This window comes from Brachypodium distachyon, chromosome 5 (assembly GCF_000005505.3).
Source record: "Brachypodium distachyon strain Bd21 chromosome 5, Brachypodium_distachyon_v3.0, whole genome shotgun sequence".
NCBI lineage: Eukaryota > Viridiplantae > Streptophyta > Magnoliopsida > Poales > Poaceae > Brachypodium > Brachypodium distachyon.
This window is the reverse complement of record NC_016135.3, coordinates 24,192,635-24,218,037: the sequence shown is the minus strand read 5'-3', so window position 1 is coordinate 24,218,037 and position 25,403 is coordinate 24,192,635. Positions and strand designations below refer to the sequence as shown.

General features: G+C 46.3%; 4 protein-coding genes across 7 annotated transcripts; 3 read left to right on the top strand and 1 right to left on the bottom strand.

Moving 5' to 3' along the window:
- LOC100828967 (ent-kaur-16-ene synthase, chloroplastic) lies at window positions 1–7,068 on the bottom strand. 2 transcript variants are annotated; one of them, XM_010242100.3, is made up of 14 exons: window positions 6,757–7,067; window positions 4,801–4,850; window positions 4,457–4,733; window positions 4,188–4,368; window positions 3,651–3,868; window positions 3,448–3,568; window positions 3,277–3,374; window positions 2,974–3,188; window positions 2,783–2,895; window positions 2,600–2,695; window positions 2,308–2,523; window positions 2,059–2,200; window positions 1,737–1,982; window positions 1–513 (listed from the first exon to the last, which is right to left on the bottom strand). In XM_010242100.3, exons 1-14 carry the CDS (start codon window positions 7,064–7,066, stop codon window positions 199–201), a joined length of 2,598 nt encoding a protein of 865 aa, XP_010240402.2. In that variant the 5' UTR covers window position 7,067; the 3' UTR covers window positions 1–198. The 2 variants fall into 2 exon arrangements, with proteins under 2 accessions (XP_010240402.2, XP_010240404.2); XM_010242102.3 differs by lacking the exon at window positions 2,308–2,523 and having other exon boundaries at window positions 6,757–7,068.
- Window positions 7,069–9,741: 2,673 nt separating this feature from the next.
- Window positions 9,742–12,506, top strand: LOC100828667 (tabersonine 3-oxygenase). Of its 2 annotated transcripts, XM_024456359.1 has the most exons (3): window positions 9,742–10,559; window positions 10,678–11,533; window positions 11,634–12,506. In XM_024456359.1, the coding sequence occupies exons 2-3, from the start codon at window positions 10,748–10,750 to the stop codon at window positions 12,255–12,257; spliced, it is 1,410 nt and encodes a 469-aa protein (XP_024312127.1). In that variant the 5' UTR covers window positions 9,742–10,559; window positions 10,678–10,747; the 3' UTR covers window positions 12,258–12,506. The 2 variants fall into 2 exon arrangements, with proteins under 2 accessions (XP_024312127.1, XP_003581650.3); XM_003581602.4 differs by having other exon boundaries at window positions 9,742–11,533.
- A 2,434-nt stretch (window positions 12,507–14,940) lies between these two features.
- On the top strand, window positions 14,941–16,852 carry LOC100828362 (cytochrome P450 71AV8). The gene is made up of 2 exons (XM_003581601.4): window positions 14,941–16,076; window positions 16,173–16,852. The coding sequence occupies exons 1-2, from the start codon at window positions 15,165–15,167 to the stop codon at window positions 16,794–16,796; spliced, it is 1,536 nt and encodes a 511-aa protein (XP_003581649.3). The 5' UTR covers window positions 14,941–15,164; the 3' UTR covers window positions 16,797–16,852.
- Window positions 16,853–21,939: 5,087 nt separating this feature from the next.
- Window positions 21,940–23,928, top strand: LOC104585427 (ent-isokaurene C2-hydroxylase). Of its 2 annotated transcripts, XM_024456358.1 has the most exons (3): window positions 21,940–22,932; window positions 23,152–23,351; window positions 23,466–23,928. In XM_024456358.1, exons 1-3 carry the CDS (start codon window positions 21,997–21,999, stop codon window positions 23,785–23,787), a joined length of 1,458 nt encoding a protein of 485 aa, XP_024312126.1. In that variant the 5' UTR covers window positions 21,940–21,996; the 3' UTR covers window positions 23,788–23,928. The 2 variants fall into 2 exon arrangements, with proteins under 2 accessions (XP_024312126.1, XP_010240405.1); XM_010242103.3 differs by having other exon boundaries at window positions 21,941–22,932; window positions 23,152–23,928.
- The last annotated feature ends 1,475 nt before the right edge of the window (window positions 23,929–25,403 follow it).

Sequence of the window (25,403 nt, the reverse complement as noted above, 5' to 3'; positions counted from 1 at the left end):
TGAGAAATTTGCGAGCTGAAAATTTGTCGTGTCTGGTCCGGTCAAACCGTTTCGCTAGTGTCGCTTCAAACAGCGATCGAGATTAGTAGTTTTTGACACCAAACCAGTTACAGTATCAAAGGTTCACGCTGCTTCCTCTGTTCTATACGAACAGAGGGTAAAGCCCAGGAAACGAGTACTAGTATTCTGATGAGACAGTCAAAGCTGGATTAGAACATTGGGTTTGAGTGGCTCGTGGATAACTGCATTCACTGCGCTGACCTTTTCATTTGGCGAGCTGAATCCATCGGTTTGCAAGTAGAAAAAGTGAAGTATCTTGCACACCTTCCAGAACAGCTCCTTGAATGGCTTAGGAACAGCAGTGTCTTCCTTAAGGAACAATCTTAGCAGGTCTCTCCTTGAAGTGACTATGATCTTATATACCGCCTCCTTGGCCGCTTCTATTGACATAGAACCACCACTGTGATGAACAAGCAGTGAAATGCTATTCAGTTTTCCGTCGGTGCTCTCCCTCTGCAGCATATAAGATATGAAATTTGTCAATCATCCCAGTTAGAAGTCAAAAATGTATATATAAGTTGTAAAACTCTAAACGCACAGCTAACTAATCTTCATAAGAGTAATGTTGAGCCACCGAAATAAGCAGTCTAGATCTATCCCGACGTGGACATGAATGCTGTGTTTAACACGAATTTATTTAGGACAATAAAATTGGGCAGCCTCTGAGCGTTCTCAGGCCGTCTATCCCGACCTCCGTCCCATTACACACGTGGAGTGTTTTCTACAGTTCCATTTTGACCTTGAGGGCAGCTACTCCACCATAAAAAGAAAACCTAGGCTTTGGTTAGCTGGGCCGTTTACGTGGGCTGTATGTTTTCGCGATCGCAGTTGGATGAGCGGTGAGTAACATTGATCGCTACATAATCCTACAATATTGGCTAGATTTCCTAAGAGGCTGTTTTTCTTGTAGAAAATTTGGTTGCCACTGGTTGGTTGAGCTTTTCTCCCATGGGAAACTGAAAACCCATTAAGCACCACACTACTCGCTAATTGGGTCGTATGTCCTAAGGGGACTGCTATTCCCGTAGAATATTCCGCTAATTGGTTGATTAGGTCTTTCTCCTATGTAAACCCAAGACCCATTAGTGGGCTGCCTCTAGTTCACTCGATTATTTTCTATCTAATCATCTAGGCCATGCGAAGTCCATGCACTTTGATCCAATCATCCAGGTCACAAGAATAGAAAAGACCAACAACCATCCTAATGAATGAAAAGCTACAAACTGATCACTCAAGCAGCACTAGAATATCTTCAGAACAATGAAAATTCACATTTTCCACTATTAGCAAATATTCACCTCTTACATTACTAACAAATAGATATCTTACTTCATGTAATTTTAAACTTCGTGCTCTTTACCTCCATATGGATGGGCTGCTCTGATCTAGTGGATGATTAAAATCTTGACTTTTATGAGAATTTGTAGTCATACATAAGTTAATATAGTGCCTGTAATCTAACTAATGTATATATTTTAAGATAAGAGTGATTTAGATGAGAGTACCAAAAATAATTTTCTTTTTCAGTAAGCAAATCAGGAGGACGTAGGTGGAATACTATCTTTTTTTAAAAAGGAGGATAACCCTCAGCCTCTGCATCGACTGATGCACACAGCCAAAGTGGAATACTATCTGCGGGGACACATAAAAGAAATCTCATAAAAGGGCCCAAATACCTTTAAGCCCTGTCTGTCATTGAGGAGACGGCCACAGATACTTGCTAGCCTAAATAACTCATCATACTCTTCATCTTTGACAACATGTCCCAAGAGCTTTTCCCCGAGAAAATATAATGTTGGGAGCACGGTTGGGCCCAGTCCGATTGAAACATATCCACTTTTCATGTATTCTTCCATTGTTGGCATACATTTGCTCCTCTGCCATTCTGCCTCAGTCATCATACACCTGACCATCTGTAGCCACTGCAGATGAATTTCAACCTATCAATACTGAAAAAATTGCAATTAAGAACCAGGGAGAGTCACACGTGAAACTCACAATTTCTATCAGGTGATTTCTAACACAACGGTTCTGTAATGTAGAAGCCATTGACCCAAGCTCGTTCAATGTGGTATAGAGAGCCCAGAATAATATTTTGACTTGCTCGGAACAGAAGTCATCTTTGTGGTGATCATGCCACCTGAGGAAACCATGAGAAAAACAGGGAACATGACTTATTGGCCATGCGTAAGGACAAAAGTACTATTTAAGGAAGTGCAAACAAAGACATCCAATTGAAGATTGTACTTCTCAACTAATCGGATTAGGTTTTCTTGTTCTTCTTTTGATCCTCCAATATCGAAGAAGTCATCAATAACAGTTACCAGCACAGTATTTTTGGCCCATGATATACGAGCATCAGACATTTCAGGAGGAAATACACTAGCAGCAACAGAGAGATAACAATATGTCAACTTCTGTCGAGCAAATTGTAACTGATCCAGCTTGTACTCTTTCACCCAACTGCCGCCAAAAAAAAATTATGAACAATTTCCAAGAAAGAAAATTAAGAGACAAGAAAGCATAACATTCAGATTACCTATCAAGAGCCAGGAGTTCATCCTGGTAAATAGATTGAGAAAAGGTGAAATCTTCAGTAGCCAAAGACAAGAGTTCTTGGTTGACACGACATGGCCTTATTCAAGAAAACGTGTGACATTTTAGTATGACATCTCAAAAATCTGTTTTGACGAAGCATTCTTAAAGAAAGAGAGAATCTTACAAATACTCTGTCTTCAGCATGTGAGAACCCGGTGCATCAAAATGTTCAATGTTCCTCTTATGGTCTAGACGTTCCAGTGTGGTATAGAAGGGAAACTTAAGAGCATACTCTATCTGAAATTCTGAAAGCACAGAATTAGACATACACTAAACTGATAAGTGTAATGGGAACATTGAATTACATGCAAGCACCTCTCCATGTATTGAAATTCTTTGCCCCCCATCAGAGAACAGCTTTTGCGTCAATAAGCTGCCAGACCAGCTGCCTATTTTAGCTAAGATAATTTCATTTTCCAATAAACTGACATGTGAAGCCTTGTATAATTCCAATATAGATTTTGTATCGTTTAAATATCCTTGAAGTGAATTATGGAAAGTGGATTCTTCAGCAACATGAGATAGTTCATCTGCACCAAAATAAAATTAGCGAGTTCAGGTTTCAATCAAAATCAATGATAACATTGTCAGGAAATTCCTGTGGTCCTGTCCAAGTACCTGAGGATAGATCATACCCATTCATCCGTAAAAGGCGAAACGTCATTGCACATGTTGCTACATCCAGCACGATTTGCTCATCCCTCTGTAGCCAAAAACTGCAATCAGGACACAGTGAAGTTCACAAGCTAGAGAAGATAAATAATGAAAAGGCATAATCATGTTCATTACCTGTATGTCACGTCCAGGATGCTCTTTATCTCACAAGAAAAATGATGAGATATCCCAATCTTTTCAAGAGAATCCACCATTGAAAGCTGACAATATATATTTGTTGGGTACACTGTTGGTACTGCAAAAGTTAATGTCATACGGAACTTAGCAACAGGCTGCATGCTTACATATTCTTGACAAGGAAAGGTACATAAACCTACCTGAACTACCAAATTTATTGACAGTAAATTTGAGGTACTGGAGGGCTTTGTCATCATAATTGTGGATTAATGCAGCAGCAGTTGAGGAAGGAGAGTTGAAGAATGATCCATTCTTCCTCTGAAACTTCATAACTTCGTTCCAGTTCAGCAGGTTTCCTAACCCTTCAGCAACATAAGCCATATATGCTTCTCTCCCATAAGATTTATCCTCATAAAGTCTGAATTAGGTCAAAAGTTTTTAAAAATGTTATTCACAGGTAATACATGCCATACTTCTGATTGCTAATTTCATTGTTAAAAAGAGACTGATATGAATGATATGTGACCCCTTTCCCTATCCAAATTACAGTTATTAGAAGAACTTCTGAAAAGCAAACTTCTTACATAAATTTTTCATCTTTTATGGAAAAGAAAGATAAGAAAAAAACAGATAGTAAATTTCAATTCATGTAACTAGCCAGTGCATACTAACTGTACAAACCAGTTGTCCCTGAAATACAACATAAATGTTCATGACAGAATTTTTCATCGACAAACCTTTCCAGTTCCATATCCCGTAAGTGAAGAATCCCATCAACATCAGTTTGTCTAACTGGAAATTCCAAATCCATCTCAATGGCAAGGCTAAGCATACCAGCGAAAGTGGTATTGAAGCCTACAGGAGCAGGAGTCTGCTCATCCATAGCAAGGGAGAAATTTCTTCCGATAAATCGCAATCCTGCGAACATCATTTTTTATCACATCAAGACCTTTGAAAACTTGGAAATATAATACATTAACAACTACAAATTCATATTTGTGTGCACCTCTAATTATGTGCTCCGGCCCAACATTCCATCTCTTAAGTGCAAGCACACAAGCCAGTGTGGATGAGAGGACATCCTTGTTGACCGAGGAGTCTATTTGGCCGAGACCCCAAGATCCATTACCCTGCTGGTTTTGTAATATCCATTCAACACACTGTGGGAAGCATGGAACCTGAGGGGAGCCCGGCAGGGGCACCATAGCAACCCATGCCGTATCGTAAGAAGATGGCAGCAATTCGGGTTGCAGGAGCTGCTTCCTTATTCTAGCCTTCCATTCCTGGTTTAGTCGAAACAAGAATCATATGACAAAAGCCTCAAACAAGGATCGGCAGTGATGTACATACCATATTTTGCAGGATTGCATTTTCTCCTGGAGCCAACCTCCCAACGTTTGCTGTTTTGAAGAAAGGATACGTGTGACAAATCAATTAGCCCATTACTTACAAAAACACACGCTACAGGGTTTTTTTTTTTTTGAGGGAACCAAACACTACAGGTAATGCCACTCTTGGACATACAAATATTGGGTAGCATAACGAATGCTCTTTAAGGCAATTGGCCATAGGAAAGTTATAATGCATTTTCGTCCTTGTGGAGTAAACCAAAATTAGTTGGGCATAAGTTCGGTAATCACTAATCAGACCGGCATCTCTGGTCATGGCCTTCTTCACGAACAGGGTTTAGGGTTCTGCGGATGGCCTGACTGCTGCTATCATCGAAGACCTCCGGTCCTGGCGTACACCCGGCTGTGTTGAGGCTCTTTGATTTCTGCTCTGTAGCTGCCTGTGGGGTTGCCAGTGTGAGTTTTGTTTGTTCGATTTGGGCCTTTGGCTCATCTGGTGGCGCAGGCTTTTCCCCTGCCTTGTTCTCTCCTCCACCTTGTACTCCTTTGAGTCCTTTCTATCTTAACAAAATTTCGGCCTCCGGCCCTTCGATTCTTCACGAACAGCAGATGGCGCCGCCGCTCAAGTCTGCTGCTTGCCACGGATCTGCTCCCCTACGGTGCAGTGAAGCCGCGTCAGAACCACAACCCGCGCTGGCGGCTGGCCGCCCGCCAGTTGCGGCTCGGACCCCATGATGCAGCGCCGCCGCCCCGCCCCCAGATACCCAGCGGCGCGCCGCCGTTAGGTTTGACCTTCTCAAACTGGCGCGCGGGTCGGTGGCGGAGGATCGCCGTGGCCGCCGTGGGCCCGTGGCACTAGGGCAAGCGGTGCAGGCGCACCACTGAACAATTCTGCTGGGGAGAAGGTGGAGGCGGTGAACAACTCGCAGTTGCTGGCCACCGCTGCCGACGACGACCAGGAGAGCGAGCGCCGGAGCGAGTAGAGTCTAAGGGGCAAGATGCAAATTTCCCGACCGATCGGGACCGTGGTTTAAATTAAAACAAATTCCGGGTAACTATCAACATTTCCGAAGTTTTGAGAATTTCGTAATTTATTTTGAACAAAATTCACAAAAACATGTTTAAACTTGAACAAACTTAGATTCTAAAGTATATTTTGCATATAATAGTTCGACACAATTCACCTTAGCTTGCTTGCCTTGTGTTTTGGCATTTCTTACTCTCTTCCAGCAATTTTTGTGTACCCACCTCGATATGTATCTTTTAGCATTCCAAACTTACGTATGTGGTAAATTAATTTCAAATGTATTGTTTCTTTTTACAAATTGCAAATATTTCGTTCACCATTAAAATGACCAGAATTTATAAAAAGTATGACGGTGTATGTTTCCTTGATTTGGATGAGAAGAATTCCTAGCGAAATAATCCAAGTTGTACAAAATATGTTGTGATTTTCGTAAGTTTCTTGCCCAAATCATGGCCCAAAATTCCAAAGTCGATTAAAACGCGTACGGATTTTTTTTTGACCAAAAAAATAGGTATGAAAAAAATCAGTTTATCTCAAAAAATGATTAATTTAACACCAATTAGTCCATTTTTCAAGCCTTGGGCCAGGCCGGTCCTGGGCTTGGGATTTTGTAGCCAGGCTTTAAGAAGCTCGGCCCGAAACCCGGTCAGAGTTATGCACAGGTCTATTTACCATTACGTTGAGTGAAAGATTATTTTATTTCTTAGTTTACTCTTTTATTATAGTGTTAATTTGATGTACGTCACTATAATTTTGGCCAATTCGAAAAATGCCACCACGATTCTTATCCTTTGAAAAAAAAATCAGATGATGATTATGATTGCCAACAGAGCAATAAATATTGCTGAGAAATATTTGTTTTAGACCAACAGTTTGCAAAACTCGTAGATAGATTGAGTAACAACTCAAGATGAGGTAGAGATCCTTTACCTAAACAGTTAGAACTCATCGTCCTAGTCCTCACGCCAGTCAGGCGAGGGCGGCGACGGCAGACGCGAGAGAAGAGCTCGAGGCGGCGGCATGCTCCGGCGGAAGCATGGGCGGAGGTCACGAGTCGAAGTTGGTTTGCCCGACTCCGTTGCAGGGACAGGGACTCCGTTGCCGCCGCTGGGAGTGTGTCGCGGCTCCGTTGGCGCCGGCGATGTGCCGGGAGGACGACGGGAGAGGCCCCAGCTGCTACTTTCGGGTTCGACATGGGAAACGAAGAACGACCGGTTGGCCTGCTGAACCGAGCAGACATTTGATGCGTATATACTAATTACGTGCTTATTTATGCCAGTAGAACGGAGGAATATTAGCTAGAGTATCGTTGTCTCGGTCATTGTAAATAAGGGATAATATAATACTCGTACCTACTGCTAATTGTCTACAATGACACCATATTTCCAAATTACTCCCTTCGTTTCTAAATATTTGACGCTCTTTTAGTTTAAATTTGCACTAAAATAGCGACAAGTATTTAGGAACGGAGGAAGTAGTTAGTAAAATCATCTTTGTGTTTAATTTTAAACTGCATGTGGCCATATATATTTTCAAAGTTAGTTGTCTATTAGTGTCGTGTGCATGTCTATATGATCAATAAAGTCAATGTTCGCAAGCTGCAAATGCGAAGTGTCAACACCACTATTCGCATCATGCATATTATGCAACCCACAATCAATTTATTTTGAAGGCACCTTCGACAATTCAATCTTTTAGCACTTATGACTTTTCACCTAAATATTTCACCCAGTATCCATATTTTTTTTATATGTATGTCGATTTTTCTAAGAATTGCAAATGTTTAGGTTTTGTAAATTCTCTTTTCTCAATTGTTAATGTTTATGTAGATCACGATTGCTCTTTCTCAATGTTCAAGGCACTTATTTCCGGACGGAGTGAGTACATGTTTTGAATTTTTCATGATTCCGCCCCCATGAAGACCAAGCTCTAGAAGCAAATTTCTAGGACGAACGTCTCTTTCCATGTTACTAAACCAGGTACTTCGAACCTTGTACTCCCTCCGTTCCAAAATAAGTGGCATGGATTTGTATAAGAATCTATACAGAGGAAGTATACAAATCCACGCCACTTATTTTGAGACGGATGGAGTACTAAACACTTTTCAGACGGCAGGCCGACGACCACTTAAACCAGCCACTACAGGAAGTCACAAAGGCACGACAAAATTCTTAGATTTGCTTACGGTTACATACTAATCTGATTTGGTGGGCCTAACAGAAAATAAATCACTCTCACTTGATTAACTCGCATCGTAAATAATCATAACAATATTCGCATAGGAGATTAGTGATGGACAGATGCATTCCGACTCATCGTCGAACACACCGCACTGTCGGTCTTCCCCGACTCAAGCAGTCATGCCGCCGCCGCCTCGATCTCCCGGAGCTCAACTCGATTCCTTCCGCATCCATGTCCCTCTCCGTCTCATGGCCATGTCCTCTCGGTAAATTTGGCAGTTCCGTAGTTTGCTCTACCTCCATGAGCAATCCCGCCGTTATGGAGCCACTCTCCCACAGCCGTTCTGGCCATCTCCGGCTGCAGCCACGGTCGTGCCTTACTCGAAAGAAAACTTCTACGAGCACTATTTTCTAATGCGGGCTCCTATGCCAAGATCTGGCGCCGCCATCGCTGATGAGTCTGCTGCCTCCAGGCACGGGCGCGCTCGCTGCTGCAAGAGTCATGACGACGGAAGGACGGCCCCGCGTCCAGAGTCCAGAGATGGAAGAGAGACGAGATTATCGCTGGTGTTTTCTTTTGTTTTAGCAAGTAACGGAGGGGATAGCACCTATGAGGGGAATCGCTGGATGGTTGCCACGTGCCTAGGAGCACCGATGGGTTGATGGGAGCAACTCCGAGGAACAGGCAAGCCCCGTCCGAGTGACAGGGGACCTTGCCTGTCACTAACCTGAGATTTTGCTGATATGTGCCTGTCCAGACACATTCTAAAAATTGTGTTTGGTTGGTGGCCTTTCTAAACTGTACCTGAGAAATTAATAAAGGCAGTACATGTACATGCATTGGGTAGAGAGAAAGTAGGTCAAACAATTAAAGAGTCAAGTGCTTGTGCCTGAGCTCAGGCCTTCTATTTTGGTCGTCTCATTCAGGCTAATTGCATGCCTGTGGACTCAGGTCAGGCAAGGAAAAGAAGAGTCAGGTAAGCAACCAAACAAGACTCAGGCTAGACTCAGACTTAGCTCAGGTTAGACAAATTTGCATCAGGATGGCAATCAAACGGCCCCGCAGTCGGTGGACATTTGTTAAGAACAAGTTCGTTTGGAACATTCGATGTCGCTATTCGGAAGGTCCCTCGCAGGCGAAATTTGTCCCATCTGACGCTAGCTGGGATGAACGGTTGTCTGCAAGTGTTTTGTTTTCTGGTACGTCTACGTAAGTACGACTTGGCCTAGCTGGTGGGACCGTGGGAGTAGCTCAGCAGTTAGGTGGCCGGATTATTGAACAACGAAACTAACGAGAGATAACAAAGCCAGATTGGCTTCCTCCTTTTTTTTTTTTCTCCTTATCTGCTCCCTCCGTCTCATATTAAGTGATTTTCTATTACATATATCTAAACGTCTTTTAAATATAAATACATTCATATTTGAACAAATTTAAGCCACTTACTATGAGACGGAGGGAGTAGCTAGGACCATCAAAAAGGAAGTCAGAGAAGAGCGCGGATCAACGCCAGGGCAAGCGAACATATGGTTCCTTGATGTAGTCTTTGGTTTTGTGCCCTCAGAATCATGGGCTTAGACCCGTATATGTTTACTTCTTTTCTTATTTGTCAATGAAATGGCAGAGCTCCTGCCGGGTTTCAAAAGATAGTTCAACCTCTTAATGTAGGCGAAAAAAATGCATATCTATTCACTACAGGTTTTCGGTTATTTTTTTTCCAAACCATAAGATGAAATATGGGGATAGTATTATTCTAACACAATTTTCAGTGTCGAAAATAGTACTAATCAAAGGATTTAATTCACTAACTATAAAATCCTACACACGACGATACCTAAACTTCACATGGTCAAATTCCATATCATTTTCATGATCTAGACCATTACATTTTTATTTTTATTTTTATGATGCACCCTTGTTTTCCCTATGAATTTCTAAACCATTTAAATGACATAAATCACAATAAATACCTAAACCCACTTAAACATGTTTTGACATAACATTTATTCTGTACAAACTTACAAACTTTCGTCATGAGTCGTCGGATCTACTACCCCATGGTCCAACTAAGAGGGGATCAAAACGTCCACTTAAACGTGTTTTCATATAACCTCCGGTACTTAACCAACGTTATATTATCTTTGATTTCAACCACTCATTTGGACAGCACACGAGCTTTGTCATGTATCAAGTGGGATGGGCTTGGCTTATGGTCCATGACGGGTCATATGGCCTATCTACTCCCTCTTTTACCCCTAGCCCACTGTCCTGATTCCTTCTCCATTTTAAGTATTCCTCGGTCCAACAAAAAATGTCTCAATTTTGATTAAATTTGAATGAATCTATACACCAAGTCATATCTAGATACATTCAAATTTTGACAAACTTCAGACATCTTTTGTTGGACGGAGGGAGTACTTTCTTCTTCATTTTGGGTCCTTCTTTCTTGCAATTAAGTCCTTTTGTTTCATTTTGGTTCCTCTCGACTTGTCTTCTGCCATGTCGACTACTCCATGGAGTAGCTTAGGCGTTCTCCTACGTCCACGATAGCAACGGTGAGCAGCGCTAATGCTACATATTGCAACTTTGCCGGCCGGAGCCATGGCGCAACATGTCCAGTAGTACCACTACAACCACTAACCCCTATTACCTTATCTTCTTGGCCGCCGTCAGCGTCCTACTACTCCTGCTCCCTAGTCTTCTCCTCGCCAAGCTCAGGCGGCGGCCGTGCAAGCCGGGCGCCATGAACCCTCCACCCGGGCCGTGGCAGCTGCCGGTGATCGGAAGCCTGCACCACCTCGTGGGAGCACTCCCGCACCGCGCCATGCGGGACCTGGCGCTGCGGCACGGCCCGCTGATGCTGCTCCGCATGGGCGAGCTCCCCGTGGTGGTGGCCTCCTCCGCCGACGCGGCCAGGGAGGTGATGAAGACCCACGACGCGGCGTTCGCCACGCGGCCCCGGACGGACACCATCCGCACCATCACGCGCGACGGCCTCGGCATCGTGCTCGCCCCGCACGGCGACCACTGGCGGCAGGTACGTAAGCTTTGCGTCACGGAGCTGCTGAGCGCGCGCCGGGTCCGCTCCTTCCGCGGCTCCCGCGAGGCCGAGGCCGACAGCCTCGTCGCGTCTGTGGCGTCGGCGTCGGAGGGGAAGGCAGTCAACGTCAGCTACCTCGTGGCCACTTACGTGGCCAACGCGGTCGTTCGCGCCGTGGTGGGCGGCCGGATCGAGGACAGCGACGCCTTCTTGGCGAGCCTGGAGGAGGGCGCCAAGGTGGCCGCCGGGTTCAGCCTCCCCGACCTGTTCCCGTCGTCGCGGCTCGCGCGCGCGCTCAGCGGGACGGCGCGGCGGGTGGAGGCCGTGGTCGGCGAGCTCAGCCGGCTCATGGACGCGGTCATCGAGGATAAACGTGACAGGAGGTCCGGAGCCGGCGACGAGGAAGAGGACATCCTGGACGTGCTGCTGAGGCTCCAGCACGTGGACGACGCGCCACTCGACATTGGAACCATCCGTGCCGTCATCAGGGTAAGACGACTAAAACATCCGTCTCGAATCTCGATCGACGAGATCTGTTCATGTCTTTAATGTGTTCGACGAAATTCTTCCGTTTCACCGTCGGGTGCAGGATCTGTTCGGGGCTGGGAGCGAGACCTCGGCGACGACGCTCCATTGGGCCATGTCGGAGCTCATGCGGAACCCGGCGGCGCTCCGCAGAGCGCAGGCTGAGGTGCGCGGTGTCCTCGCGGGGCTGGGTCACAGCCGCGTCCGGGAGGACGCCCTGCCGGAACTGCGCTACCTGCAGCTGGTGATCAAGGAGACGCTCCGGCTGCACGCGCCGGTGCCGTTGCTCCTCCCGCGGGAGTGCCGAGAGCCCTGCCGCGTCATGGGCTACGACGTGCCGCAAGGCGCCATGGTGCTCGTCAATGCGTGGGCCATCGGCAGGGACGCCGCCAGCTGGGGCCCCGACGTCGAGGAGTTCAGGCCGGAGAGGTTCGAGGACGCCGTGCCTGCGGTGGACTTCAAGGGGTCGGACTTCGAGTTCGTGCCCTTCGGTGCTGGCCGGAGGATGTGCCCCGGGATAACCTTCGGCGTAACTGTCATGGAGCTCGCCCTGGCGAGCCTCCTCTTTCACTTCGACTGGGAGCTCCCGGAAGGTGCCAGTGGGCTGGACATGGAGGAGGCCCTCGGGATCACAGCGAGGAGGAAGAACAACTTGTGGCTGCGAGCCAGTGTTCATGCGCCTTATTAGTGCCTACCACTCTCTAGTTATTCCTTTGAGATGTTTCATTTGTGAAGGGATAAGAGATTCATCAAGATCTCTTCGCACATGTGTAGGTAAAACATTGAAGAGGACCGCGTAGGAGTTTATGCGCGGAGAAATGAGTTCTTTACAGTTCACGCGTGGGTAAAACATTGACACAGGGGTATTTTGCTAGTAAATGCAAAATGTTTTGAACTAACATGTGCAATTAGATATTATGACCGAATGTCCAACAAAGTGCGAAGAAGATCGATGTACACAACCATGTCATGAAAAGTTTAAGGCAGGTGTCCTCTTTGTGGATTGGTGGCACGCGACGGTCAACACCGCTCCTTCTTCAGATCGGAAGAGCATTGTTTCAATCATCATGCTCACGGCCTGGTGGATTTGGAAGCATCGCAACGCGGCGGTCTTCGACAACGTGACTCCTAGCATCGTCTCACTGACCGATCCATCAAGGCAGACGCCAGGCTGTGGGCTCGGGCTAGGGCGATTGGGCTTGAAACGGTACTCCCGTCGATCACTGGGCTTTTGTGTTTTCTCGGAAAAAAAGAGTTTAAAGCAGGACCGCTCCGAGAATTCAATCAAGGTGTCAAACATAGAAATAGACCGTGATGCGCTCAACCACGAGCGCGAGGGTTGACTAGATAGGCTGCACTCAGGAGGAAAAAACTTGGTGATTATGTTTATTATGTGGCAGCCATGATGAAAATCCCATCAAACAATCTTTTTGCCGCAATGTTAACTGGTACAATATGGAGCAGGTAGGCATGCGAGCGGGGGTGCCAGAAACAATGTTCGTCCTTTCATCCTGTATATTCTGTACGAGTAGGAGCTATAGCTAGTGATGCACAGTTTCACAGCGCTACTAGAGGGAGATGCTTCTGTCCTCGCTAGCTAGGAACTTGGGACTTGGGAGAAGCTTCCGAGGTGAATTTTGTCCTCCATGAGGCTAGGTCGCAAGTGACGTTAGCTGGGAGCTGGGATATAAGTATATAACCGTTGACCTTAATTATTTGTCTGCGTGTAGATGAACCGGCTGCTAGCTTAGCAGATTAGAGTAATCTCTACGTTGATTATGTGAATTATATGTGTTGCCAAGACTTCATGATGACAAACTGTGGGAGTAATCTCTTTATTTCTGTCACATCATCCAATCATAATTTTTGGCAGCTATTAAATCATCAGCTGCGCGAGGAGACCAGTTACCATGACCGACCCGGACACCACCGGCGAAGGGGAGGGAGAAGACAGGTCACCGGCCCGCGCATCTCATGTGTCACCATTGCTATCGCCTCTCTCTCGCGCGAATGTTATCCATCAAGATAAGGGACCCTCAAGAGAATTGTACTGATTAATCACCATCTATGCAAACGTGGTTCCATTGATAGCAGCCGATGTGCCAATCATGTGAAATTGATATGCTACTACTATTCTGTGTGGAGAAAAGAGTTTGTATGATAATATTGTAAACAAGACGACTAAGATATCGTTCATAACCCGATACTAATCTAGATGTAATTTATTGTGTAGGTGTACGTGCGTATTTAGACAAATTTGCGACACTTAATATGTGACGGAGGGAGTTGGAAATGGGAAACCCTATTGAGTCCGCAATGTAGTTTCGGTGATACCAGCTAGTCAGTGTTGCTAACCTTGTTAAATTGCCATGCCACTACTCGATCATCCGTTCTAAAATATAAGATGTGTTACTTTTGTTGATTGTCAAACTTTTTAAAATTTCATCAGGATTATAGCAAAATGCAACAACATTTACGGTGTCAAACCATGATACTATGAAAATATTTTTCATGATATATCTCATGATACTCATTTGACACCATAATTGTCCGTATTTTTGTTATATGGCTGGTCAAAGTCTAGAAAGTTTGATTGCCAACAAAAGTTTTATGTCTACACTTTAAAACGGATGGAATACTGGACAGACAAAGAGAGTTAGTCTAAGTATCCTAAATTAATTAGACTATGTTGTGGTTTTGGTTGTTTTCTCTCGATAAGCCGCCATAATACGGCATTCTTATTAAGTTGACTATTGATGCTGTGGTTTTGGTTGTTTTCCCTCGATAGCCGCCATGACATGTCATTTTTATTAAGTTAATTATTAATCCGATACCCACTACAAGCCATACAAAAGCAATCAGTTATATACGCTGGTGTCAGCCATAGCAGCCAGGCGATCAATCGTACTATATCAACCATGTCTTGTACATTCCACTGAGGTTCACGATCGGCCAGCATTCACTGCGTACAAGTGCATGTGAAATTTTTTGCTGGGCACAAGAAAAATGTTATTTTTTCTGACTCGTATTACTTGTTTCAAATTTATCCAAATATGGATGTATTCATGTTTAAAAAGCTAAATGTAATATTTTGATAAGTAATTCCGGTCGGATGGAGTATTAATTTCCAGTGTTAAAAAATTGTCTGTGTAGAAAAAAAAGTTTGCATCGCCGGTGTGTGAGCTCAGGTTTCGATAAACCACTCCCAGTGTGTAGTATCTTAAAGATTTTATCTTGAATATTTAATATGCCATTGGCCATGCAGTGCTCGCTGGAGATCCCCTCTGTTGTTTGAATCGGTCTGCAGCTGGCCGTGTATAAATAAACCTGTATACCGTATGCTGTAACCTCAACCCAGAAAGTAGAAAAAGATCAGAGACAGGTTCGACACAGGCCTGTAGCCGTCAAATCGATTTTCCCATGCGTGTGGAGATTGACGTGAGTAGTTGCTAATTGATTAGCTTGCTTCGTGTTCTTGTACGTGCGCACTCTTTGCTCAGCGGCAGCTAGCTAGCTTCCAAGAGAGTCTTCGATCGTGTGTTGCGATCCCTCCTGTGATCTGAACTCTGAACCAACAGCAGGAGCCACGGCCAACATGTCCAGTAGTACCACCATTAACGTGCCTTATTGTGCGGTCTTCTTGGCCGCCGTCAGCATCCTCCTACTCCGTCTTCTCCTCCCCAGGCTCAGGCCGCGCAAGCACGGCGGTGCCATGAACCCGCCTCCGGGGCCATGGCAGCTGCCGGTGATCGGAAGCCTGCACCACCTCGTGGGAGCGCTCCCGCACCGCGCCATGCGGGACCTGGCCCTCCGCCACGGCCCGCTGATGCTGCTCCGCATGGGGGAGCTCCCCGTCGTGGTGGCCTCGTCCGCCGCCGCGGCCAGGGAAGTGTTAAAGACCCACGACGCGGCGTTCGCCACGCGGCCTCGGACGGACACCTTCCACACCATGACGCGGGACGGCCTCGGCATCTTGTTCGCCCCTCACGGCGACCACTGGCGCAGAGTCCGCAAGCTCTGCGTGACCGAGCTGCTCAGCCCGCGCCGGGTCCGCTCCTTCCGCGGCTCCCGCGAGGCCGAGGCCGACAGCCTCGTCGCGTCCGTGGCATCCGTGGCGTCGGCGTCTCAGGGGAAGGCGGTCAATGTCAGCTACCTCGTGTCCACGTACGTGACCGACGCGGTCGTGCGCGCCGTGGTGGGCGGCCGGATCGGAGACAGGGAGGCCTTGTTGGCGAGCCTGGACGAGGGCGCCAAGGTCGCCGCCGGGTTCAGCCTCCCGGACCTGTTCCCGTCGTCGCGCCTCGCGCGCGCGCTCAGCGGGACGGCGCGGCGGGTGGAGGACGTGGTCGGCGAGCTCAGCCGGATCATGGACGCGGTCATCGAGGACAAACGTGCCAGGAGGTCCGGAGCCGGCGACGAGGAAGAAGACATCCTGGACGTGCTGCTGAGGTTCCAGCACGCGGACGACGCGCCGCTCGACATTGGAACCATCCGGGCCGTCATCAGGGTACGTAAGATGACTAAAACCCCCGTTTCGATTCTCGATCGTTTCATGTCTTTAACGTGTTCGACGAAATGCTTTCCGTTCGATGGTCGGGTCCAGGATCTGTTCGGGGCTGGGAGCGAGACCTCGGCGACGACGCTCCAATGGGCGATGTCGGAGCTGATGCGGAACCCAGCGGCGCTCCGCAGGGCGCAGGCTGAGGTGCGCGGTGTCCTCGTGGGACTGGGGCAGAGCCGCGTCCGGGAGGAAGCCCTGCCAGAGCTGAGCTACTTGCAGCTGGTGATCAAGGAGACGCTCCGGCTGCACGCGCCGGTGCCGTTGCTCATCCCACGGGAGTGCCGCGAGCCTTGCCGTGTCATGGGCTACGACGTGCCGCAAGGCGCCATGGTGCTCGTCAATGCGTGGGCCATCGGGCGGGACGCCGCCAGCTGGGGGGCCGACGCTGAGGAGTTCAGGCCGGAGAGGTTCGAGGACGCGACGCCCGCCGTGGACTTCAGGGGTTCGGACTACGAGTTCCTGCCGTTCGGCGCGGGCCGGAGGATGTGCCCCGGGATGACCTTCGGCGTCATTGTCACGGAGCTCGCCCTGGCGAGCCTCCTCTTTCACTTTGACTGGGAGCACCCCGGAGGTGCCGGTGGGCTGGATATGGAGGAGGCGCTCGGGATCACGGCGAGGAGGAAGAACGACTTGTTGCTGCATGCCACCGTTCATGCGCCTTATTAGTGCCTACCGCTCTATAATTGTTCCGTCGACATTTGTGAACGTATACGAGATTCATAGATCTCTTTGTGCATTTGCATGTAAAATACTCCCTCCGTCCCAAAATAAGTGTCATGAATTTGTATAAGATCTTATACGAATCCACGTCAGTTATTTTGGGACGGAGGGAGTATTGAATAGGATTGGGTGTGACTTCCTTAAATGGTTTAATTGTATTGGACCGCCAGGAATGAGCATCTTTACTCTCATAAAAGAGATAATTGGTGGCGGCGGTCTGTCACCTCCTTCTAATTTCTTTTTAACGCAAAGAACAAATCTACTGCAATAACGGAAATGATAATGACGTTTTCCACCAGAGTTGAAGATATTATAACTAGCAAATAATCACTAATATTTCGTAGTTGTTTTTGAGTAAATTACACAAAATCACATATGTAAGGGTTTGTTCTACAAAAAAGCCACGCACCTAAGAGACTTGATACCCATGAGTCCAAGACTAATCAGCAACAAAAACCCGAAAATCTCAGATTGCGCCAAATTAATGATTTGGACCCACATTTCATGCTCATAAGCCTGATTTCTAGCCCTGTTAACTTTTGGCCACTGGCTTGAGCCGAGACCGGAGCCAAGCCGAGAAGGCTTAGGCTTATCCCCTTCACGGCCAATCAATCTGCACGAGCAAGACGAGGGGGCGGCGAGCACCGGCGTTGACTAGTCCGTGCAGAGGACAAGGGATCCGAATGTCAGAGGCACTCCTCCCACACTGACGGCAGAGGCTCAGCACGGCCATCCTCTAAGCACCAAAGCCTGCCACCTTAAGCTTTAGAGAGAGAGTTAGATCATGAGAGAGATACATGCTCTTTTTACTCAAATGTGATAATTAGCTTAGTGACAAGATCCCCCTAACCACTGCAACATTTTATAACGAGCTTAGGTAGAATTGTTTCTGAAGACCATGGATGCCCCTAAATGCCTGGTATTGTTTCCTTTTTGCATTCTTATCATTTCCATACAAACAGTTGGGTCGGCCCTGCCCCCAATAATCTAACGACCCATGATAATAGTTTGCAATGGATTTTAGTTTTCATCGCATACGTCGTCATGATGACGGCGTGTGCAGCTCGATGTTTCTGTAATATATTCTATCAAGCTTAAATTATCGAGGGTTTAATAACTTTTCATATATTATCTAAATTGTTTTCGTGGTTAGACAAAATTTTAGGATCGGAGTGAATACATGTTTTAATTCTGTTCATGATAGCCTTAGGCCGTTAGGCTAGAGACGTGGATCTTTTCCAGTATTTCTCCAAACACTTTATGTTTGTCATTATCCTATTGATCGAGAGTGGAGCCCGGCCTAGCCAAAGGGTCGTACGAAAAAAAAAACATGGCGAGCATGATCGAGCAAGAACGGAGGGATGAACGTCGCATGTGGATGGAAAAAAAGAGGAGACATGGTGAGGCTAGTATTTTACAAACATCGGTACTGGCCTAGGCCGATTAGCCCGAGTAACCCATGGTAGACGTTTGTCCGCACTATGTTAGACCACTTTGCTCAAGTGTAGTTAATTTTAGTTTTTAACCGCACTTTTAGCACTCCAAGCGCAGATTTTGCTAATAAAAATGCGTCAAATACTTTCACCAACACGAGTATATTCAAAACTTTTAAAATGCCACAAATATAAATTTGACACACTTTAAAGCTAAATTAACGCACTTTGAAATGCGTCCGGTTATCTACCATGACCACGACGTGGTGCCACGGGCTGTCACAGATTAGCCGTAGGTATTCCATGTTCAGGCCTACCGTGGACTGTTTGGCAATTTTTTTTTTAGGGAATCTGGCAAAATCTCTTCCTGTTCGGTTTTTTCTTCTTCTGGAATGGCACTTTCTGTTCTCATTTAACTACTGTGATGAAAATGCCATCAAACAATCTTTTTGCTGCAGTGTTGAATAGTACAATATGGAGCAGGTATTGAGGTAGGCATGCACGCGGGGTGCCAGAAACAATTCTGGTCCTGTCATCGTGTATTATGTACGCGTAGGAGCTATAGCTTGCGATGCACAAAGTCTGGTGGCCGTTCCGCAGGTGCTACAAGATGGAGATGCTTCCGGTCTGAAATTTGTTGTCGTTAGTTTGAACTTGGGAGATGCTTCCGAGCTTAATTTTGTCCTCCATGAGACTATATAGGTTGCTAGTCAGGCGGCTAGGAGCTGGGATATAACCGTTGACCTTTATATTATTTGTCTGCGTGTAGATGAACGGTTGCTAGCATAGCTGCATAGAGTAAGTAATCTCTACCTTGATTATGTGAATTTTATGTGTTGCCAAGACTATGCAAACGTAGTTCCAGTGATAGCAGCCGGGATGTGCTAATCATGTGTGAAATTGACATGCTACTATAGCTTTTCTGCGGGGAGAAAAAGAAGAGTTAGTCTAAATATTCTAAACAAGACGACTAAGATATCGTACATAACCCGGTACCACTAGAAGACATACATCAGCGATCAATCATAGCAAGCTGCTCGCATAGATGACAGTGCTGCCGGCCGGTGACAAGTATAGCTAGGTACCATGAATGTTTCCATTACTTGGGAAAAAAAAATCTGTGTCACACAAAAAAGAATTGTTTATCATCACAATACCATGCACTGATCTCTACCGAGGTCCGAGAAAATTAAACACCTAATTTTTCCGGGAGGCTGGCAAACCGTAATCTTCAAGCCTAAGCGATTTTCTGATCTTCACGATATACATCTCCCACATAATTAAACTGGGTGGCCATATATATCCATCGTGCAACTGTATGTTCCATGCACCACTAGCTATCATCTTCGGCACATAACAAGTGTCGGATTTAGCATAACATTAGGACAACTTTGTACTAAATCAGCGACATTTATTATGAATCGGAGGATGTAGGAAATAGAAAACCCTCTAGAGTCCGCAACATAGTTTCGGTGATACCAGCTTGTGTGTTAGTCTTGTTAAACTGCCATACTTCAAAAATAAATAAACAGGGCGTGTAACTTTTGTTGATTGTCAGCAAAAAAAATACCAATATATACCATGTCAAATACCACGATACTATAAAAAAATTTCACAATGTATTTATACTCATTTGACACCATACTGTTGATATTTTTGTTATATGGCCGGTGAAAGTTTAGAAAGTTTTGTTACAAAAAAATTAGAAAGTTTGACGGAGATATAGTACTATGCTAGGGGAAAGATAAGGACAGAGTTAAGTCTAAGAAATTATAAATTAGACTATGCCACGGTTACGGTGGTTTGACGCCGCCATGATACGTCATTTATATTAAGTTATTAACCTCATAACCACTACAATTAAGCCATACAACAACAATCAACTATATATTGTGGATGACGTTTCATAGCATGCTGCTCGCACATGATGACACCACGGCTGGTGACAAGTACCATTAGGCTGCGCTTGTCATTGCGTTGGATTCTCTGATCCCATTTTTCTTACCCGTTTTTTATTATTTTCGTGTTTCGCTAACCAACTTTTTTCTACTTTCGTGTGTTTTGTCCACGACTGATTATAAAATAAGTTCGGTGCAGCATAGCTCAGCAATGCCAAACTGAGCCTAATAGTGGCATGCAGGCTTCAATCAGGTTGGTGTGTTTTTCTGCTTTTGCTTCCAAAAAGCAAAATAAGCTAACCAAAGGGGTATTTCTCACAGCAAAAAGCAAAAAAACAGACTGCTTTTCACAGTGCAATTCTCAAAGTAGGTCCAGAGGTATTTCCGGTTGCTTTTGCTTTGCCAAGTTGGAGTTTTTTATCCACGCTGCCATCACTTAAGTGAAAAACGGTTCGTTCTTTTATTTCCCTACGACCAAAACACGAACTGATAGAGCACCCTTGTCCATCCGCATCGAGAAGGCCCCCGGCGGCGTCCTCCAGGCGACGCTCCTCTCTGGCGGCGATCCCCTCAGGCCGCCAACTCCCTCCGGCGACGTAGCCAGCCCTTCTGCACGCCCTTTCCCGACCTGCCTTGACGCCTCATGTTCCCGCCTGCCCCCGTCCCCATCCCGAGCTCCCTTCGATGCCCGACGCCGGCCCGGCCTGCCCCCGCTTCCTCTCCGGTGCGCGACCACAGGGAGGCACAGCAGAGCTGCCGCCGCTGCCCCGCTTGATGTATGTCTCCCTATCCCCTCCTCATCCTCTCTTGCCTGTTGCCGCCCTCAATTCCTCTCCGGCCTGCCCTTGCTCTGCAGTCGTAGATGAATGTAAAATGTTTAAGATTTCAGTTTAGATGGGACGCAAACATGATTTTTGATTGAAAAATTGAAATGGAAAATAGTCGGTGCACAAATTTGTTTCTTGTTGTTTAACTGAAAAAATGAAATAGCAACCAATAGCACACCACTACATCAATGTTGAAAAATTGAAATAGCAACTGACGGTCAGTACATCAGAAGCTTGGACTGAAAAACATGTAGCATGTAGCAGGCTATTTTCTTCGTTTTAATTTCTAGAATGGAATTGTGATGGTATAGTTTGTTGCATTGTTACTGAAGTAATGTTTGTGACAAACTTTGTTTGATTGAAGTATGGTGAGATGCATTATCGCGTGAACCATATATATTTTGTGTTATAATATAAAACGAAATTTCTTATGTAAACATATGCATCATTAGAAGCATGAATTTTCTCTTCGTCATCACAATCAATGCAAAGATCATAGATCTACGATCAATTCGCATATAAAAAGTTATTAGGTAATCAGAAAAGCAAAATCATCTGTTCCAACCAAACACACTTCCTGCTTTTTCACAGCAGAAAAAGCAAAACAGCTTTCATACCGTAGAAAAAACAAAGCAGCTTTTTCCAGAAGCAAAGCAGAACCAAACACACCCTATGTAAAGTAATACACATAGGAGGTCCTGATAGATGTCCTAATCCTTTTTAAGTTGTTCACATGTCCTAGGTGTGTATGCGCAGTCTCACCGGATAACGTGGCAAGCTAGCGCCACATGGCAAACTTTGTTTTTCCTGTAGTGCGTACAGAACGGACACAATATGTCAGTTCATACAAACATCGAAGCAGCCTGCTTACGTTGACCCATGTTTTCCGAGACGTCCGTCACTGCATACATATATGTCACACATCTCTCCAAGCTGGAAGCCAACAATTTGGTTGTCACTACACTTGCCAAGCTGTCTAGTGCCCGCCATGGAGGGGTGGTTAAGCTTGTGTCTAATGGCCCTAGCGATGCTAATGGCCCTTTGCTTTCTCAGGCTCTCCGGCTACAAGAACAATCCCAAGAAGCGGCTGCCCCCTGGGCCATGGACGCTCCCGATCATCGGCAGCCTCCATCACCTCATCGGCGCCCTCCCACACCGCACTTTGACGGCGCTGTCTCGCCGGCATGGGCCACTGATGCTCCTGAGGCTGGGCGAGGTCCAAACCGTGGTGGTCTCTAGCGCCGAGGCAGTGGCTCTGGTGATGAAGACCAACGACCTCACGTTCTCCAGCCGGCCAAGCATCCCAACCATGGACATCTTGACCTGCGGCGGCAAGGGCTTCGCCTTCGCCCCCTACGGCGACCACTGGCGCCAGATGCGCAAGGTGTGCATCGTGGAGCTCCTGAGCTCCAAGCAGGTGAAGCGGATGGAGGGCATCAGGGCCGAGCTCGTCGGCGGCCTCATCCGCCACATCACCCACACCGCGGCCTCGGCCACCGGCGGAGCCGCCGGAGGCGCCATCATCAACGTCAGTGAGAAGGTCACCAGGCTCAGCAACGACGTCGTGTCGCGGGCTGTTCTGGGGGGGAAGTTCGCGCAGCAGGGGGAGTACATCCGGACGCTGTACGACGCGCTGGCGCTGCTGGGCGGCTTCCACCTGATCGACTTCTTCCCCTCGTGGCGCTTGGTCCGGTGGCTGAGCAATGAAGAGCGCAACATGAAGAAGAGATACGGCCGCGTCCAGCACATCATCGCCGACATCGTCGAGGCGCGCCGCGAGGCAACGAAAGCTGCCGGCGGCGGCGGCGGCGCCTCCTGCGGCAGCACCAACGACGATGACATGCTGGACGTGCTGCTCAGACTGCAGCAGGAGGACACGCTTTCGTTTCCTCTAACCTCTGAGATTATCGGCGCCGTCTTGTTTGTGAGTATTTTTTATCTTCTGGACTGAACTCTGAATATTATTTTTCTTTCAACACTTTATTTGCATCTTCCTACTATACTTGTACATATAGTACTCCCTCCGTCACATACTAAGTGACTTAAATTTGTCCAAATATGAATGTATCTCTAAATAACCGTTTAAATAGATGTAATATTTCGTCGCTGGGAGTATTTCGTAACAGGTAACCGTCTTTTCCAGGACATTTTAGGAGCTGCCACGGAGACCACAGGAATACTTTTGGTGTGGGCTATGTCAGAGCTCGCCCGTCATCCTGAAGCTATGGCCAAGGCGCAGCTTGAGGTCCGTAAGGTGCTAGGTGAAGATCACCGAGCTGTTATTACCAACAGTGACCTTGCTGAACTCCACTACGTGAGGATGGTCATCAAGGAAGTTCTTAGGTTGCACCCACCCAATCCTATAATCCTCCGGATGAACCGAGAGGACTGTAAAATTATGGATTATGACATCCCAAAAGGCACCAGTGTATACGTTAACATCTTTGCAGTTTCCAGGGATCCAGAGCACTGGGAAAATCCTGAACGGTTCAGGCCTGAAAGGTTTGAGAACAGCAAAATGGATTACACCGGGACATACTCTGAATTCACTCCCTTCGGGACTGGGCGACGGCAATGCCCCGGGATTCAGTTCAGCTCATCACTCGCGGAGCTCGCACTGGCAAACTTTCTGTATCACTTTGACTGGATGCTTCCTGATGGGGAAACCCCAGCTTCGTTTGACATGTCCGAGAAATTTACGTTCACTGTAAGCAGAAGGTATGACCTGCATCTCAGAGCCATTCCACACGTGTGCTTGAAATCTATGCCGTCAAAGTGATCGATACAGAAAGCAGTAGCTTGTATTCATACGTGGCAATGTATGTTCATATACATGAACCTTCAGCATAGATGTTACGATTACTGTATTGTATGGTTGTACCTTTATGCTCATCGCCCTTATCGTGGTATTGTGCTACCATTCCTGGTGGTGTCCATGACAGGAGATATTGTGTAGTTTTTTTTTTGAAAAGTGGGAAAACCCCGGCCTCTGCATCAATCGATGCACACGGCCATTTTATTACAAAGTCCAGTGTCACAATAATACGATTTATGCATCACACAAGGTTGACACAAAAATCAGCCAGCGGAATAGAAGATATAAAAAATGCCTATTCATCATGTAGCTAGAATTTTACTAGTGGACCGCCATCCACCCCGGCAAAGATATCCCGAGTAACCATCTCCAGACGATTGCACCCAGTATCCAAAAACTCCCGTTGGTCCACAGGGAGTAGATAAGACCACAAACGGATCCAGTGAGTGGCCCTGTAGATTACCTGCAAAAAATTAACCGCTCTAGTTTTGTTAAAAACAATATCATTTCGGCAATTCCAAATAGCCCAACAAAAAGCAGAAACTCCCACCCGAATTTGAGCTTTTAGTTTTTTATCAACACCGTTCAACTAATTCCCAAACAGATTTGTAACATTGGTTGGAGGTGGCAAATTAAGAGATACATGAACAATTCGCCACACAAGACGAGCACATGGACATGTGTTACAAACAAGTGATGGATAGTCTCTTCTAATCCGCAAAAGCAACATTGTTTACACCCACCCCAATTACGCTTAGCAAGATTGACTTTGGTCAGCAGCACTTTTCTATAGAGAAACCACATAAAAATCTTGATTTTCAAAGGTATTTTTATCTTCCATAAATAATTGTGAGGAAAAACAGCATGCCGATCCATTAAGTCTCTATACATAGATTTAACCGTGAATACCCCAATGGTATTAAGTTTCCAGGTAAAAGAATCTGGATCGGTAGAAAGGCGAACCATCATTAAGCGGTGGACTAAATGTAACCAAGATGTTCATTTATTCCCTGTCAGTGTACGTCTAAAACCAATATTCAGAGGAACAGATGACAGAACAGTCGCAACCAAAACACTTTTTCGTTGCACAATATTATATAATGATGGATATTGATGGGCAAGAGGCCTATCACCTAGCCAAGAGGCCTTTTTTTAATCGAGGTTCATTTATTGTTGGGAAGAGATACTGTGTAGTATGACATATGAATGATACATCTACATTAAATGGGTCTGTCACTACGGCAAGAGCCAAGGAACCTATTCTGCCATGTGCACGGGGCAAATAGCAATGCCCACAAAACCTTCTGCAAAACTTTTGTCGAATGTCTTTTGTCGTTGCTCGCAACGAAGAACGGCAAAGCTTTTGTCGAATGTCTTTTGCTGTGGCTCGCAGCAAAGAACCCGTGTAGTAGGTTCTCGTGACAAAAAGGCTCTTTGTTGTGAGCCTTATATCGGGCCTTCGACAAAGCATTTGCTGAAGGCCAAATCAGAGACCCTCGACAAAGTAAAGGTAGAAACTATACCTGGGCATGGGTGGCCCGGCCTGGCCAGCCCGGCCCGAAGCCCGACGTCCCGGGCCG

Excerpts from the sequence above, each read along its gene's own strand:
- LOC104585427 (XM_010242103.3), top strand. The coding sequence starts at position 21,997 with ATGGAGGGGTGGTTAAGCTTGTGTCTAATGGCCCTAGCGATGCTAATG. Across the intron at positions 22,933-23,151 it reads TTATCGGCGCCGTCTTGTTT|GACATTTTAGGAGCTGCCAC; the intron begins GTGAGTATTTTT and ends CGTCTTTTCCAG.
- LOC100828362 (XM_003581601.4), top strand. The coding sequence starts at position 15,165 with ATGTCCAGTAGTACCACCATTAACGTGCCTTATTGTGCGGTCTTCTTG. Across the intron at positions 16,077-16,172 it reads CCATCCGGGCCGTCATCAGG|GATCTGTTCGGGGCTGGGAG; the intron begins GTACGTAAGATG and ends GGTCGGGTCCAG.
- LOC100828967 (XM_010242100.3), bottom strand. The coding sequence starts at position 7,066 with ATGTCTGCTCGGTTCAGCAGGCCAACCGGTCGTTCTTCGTTTCCCATG. Across the intron at positions 4,851-6,756 it reads GATGAGTTCTAACTGTTTAG|CAAACGTTGGGAGGTTGGCT; the intron begins GTAAAGGATCTC and ends TCTTCAAAACAG. Across the intron at positions 2,896-2,973 it reads GAATTTCAATACATGGAGAG|ATAGAGTATGCTCTTAAGTT; the intron begins GTGCTTGCATGT and ends TCAGAATTTCAG.
- LOC100828667 (XM_003581602.4), top strand. The coding sequence starts at position 10,616 with ATGTCCAGTAGTACCACTACAACCACTAACCCCTATTACCTTATCTTC. Across the intron at positions 11,534-11,633 it reads CCATCCGTGCCGTCATCAGG|GATCTGTTCGGGGCTGGGAG; the intron begins GTAAGACGACTA and ends CGTCGGGTGCAG.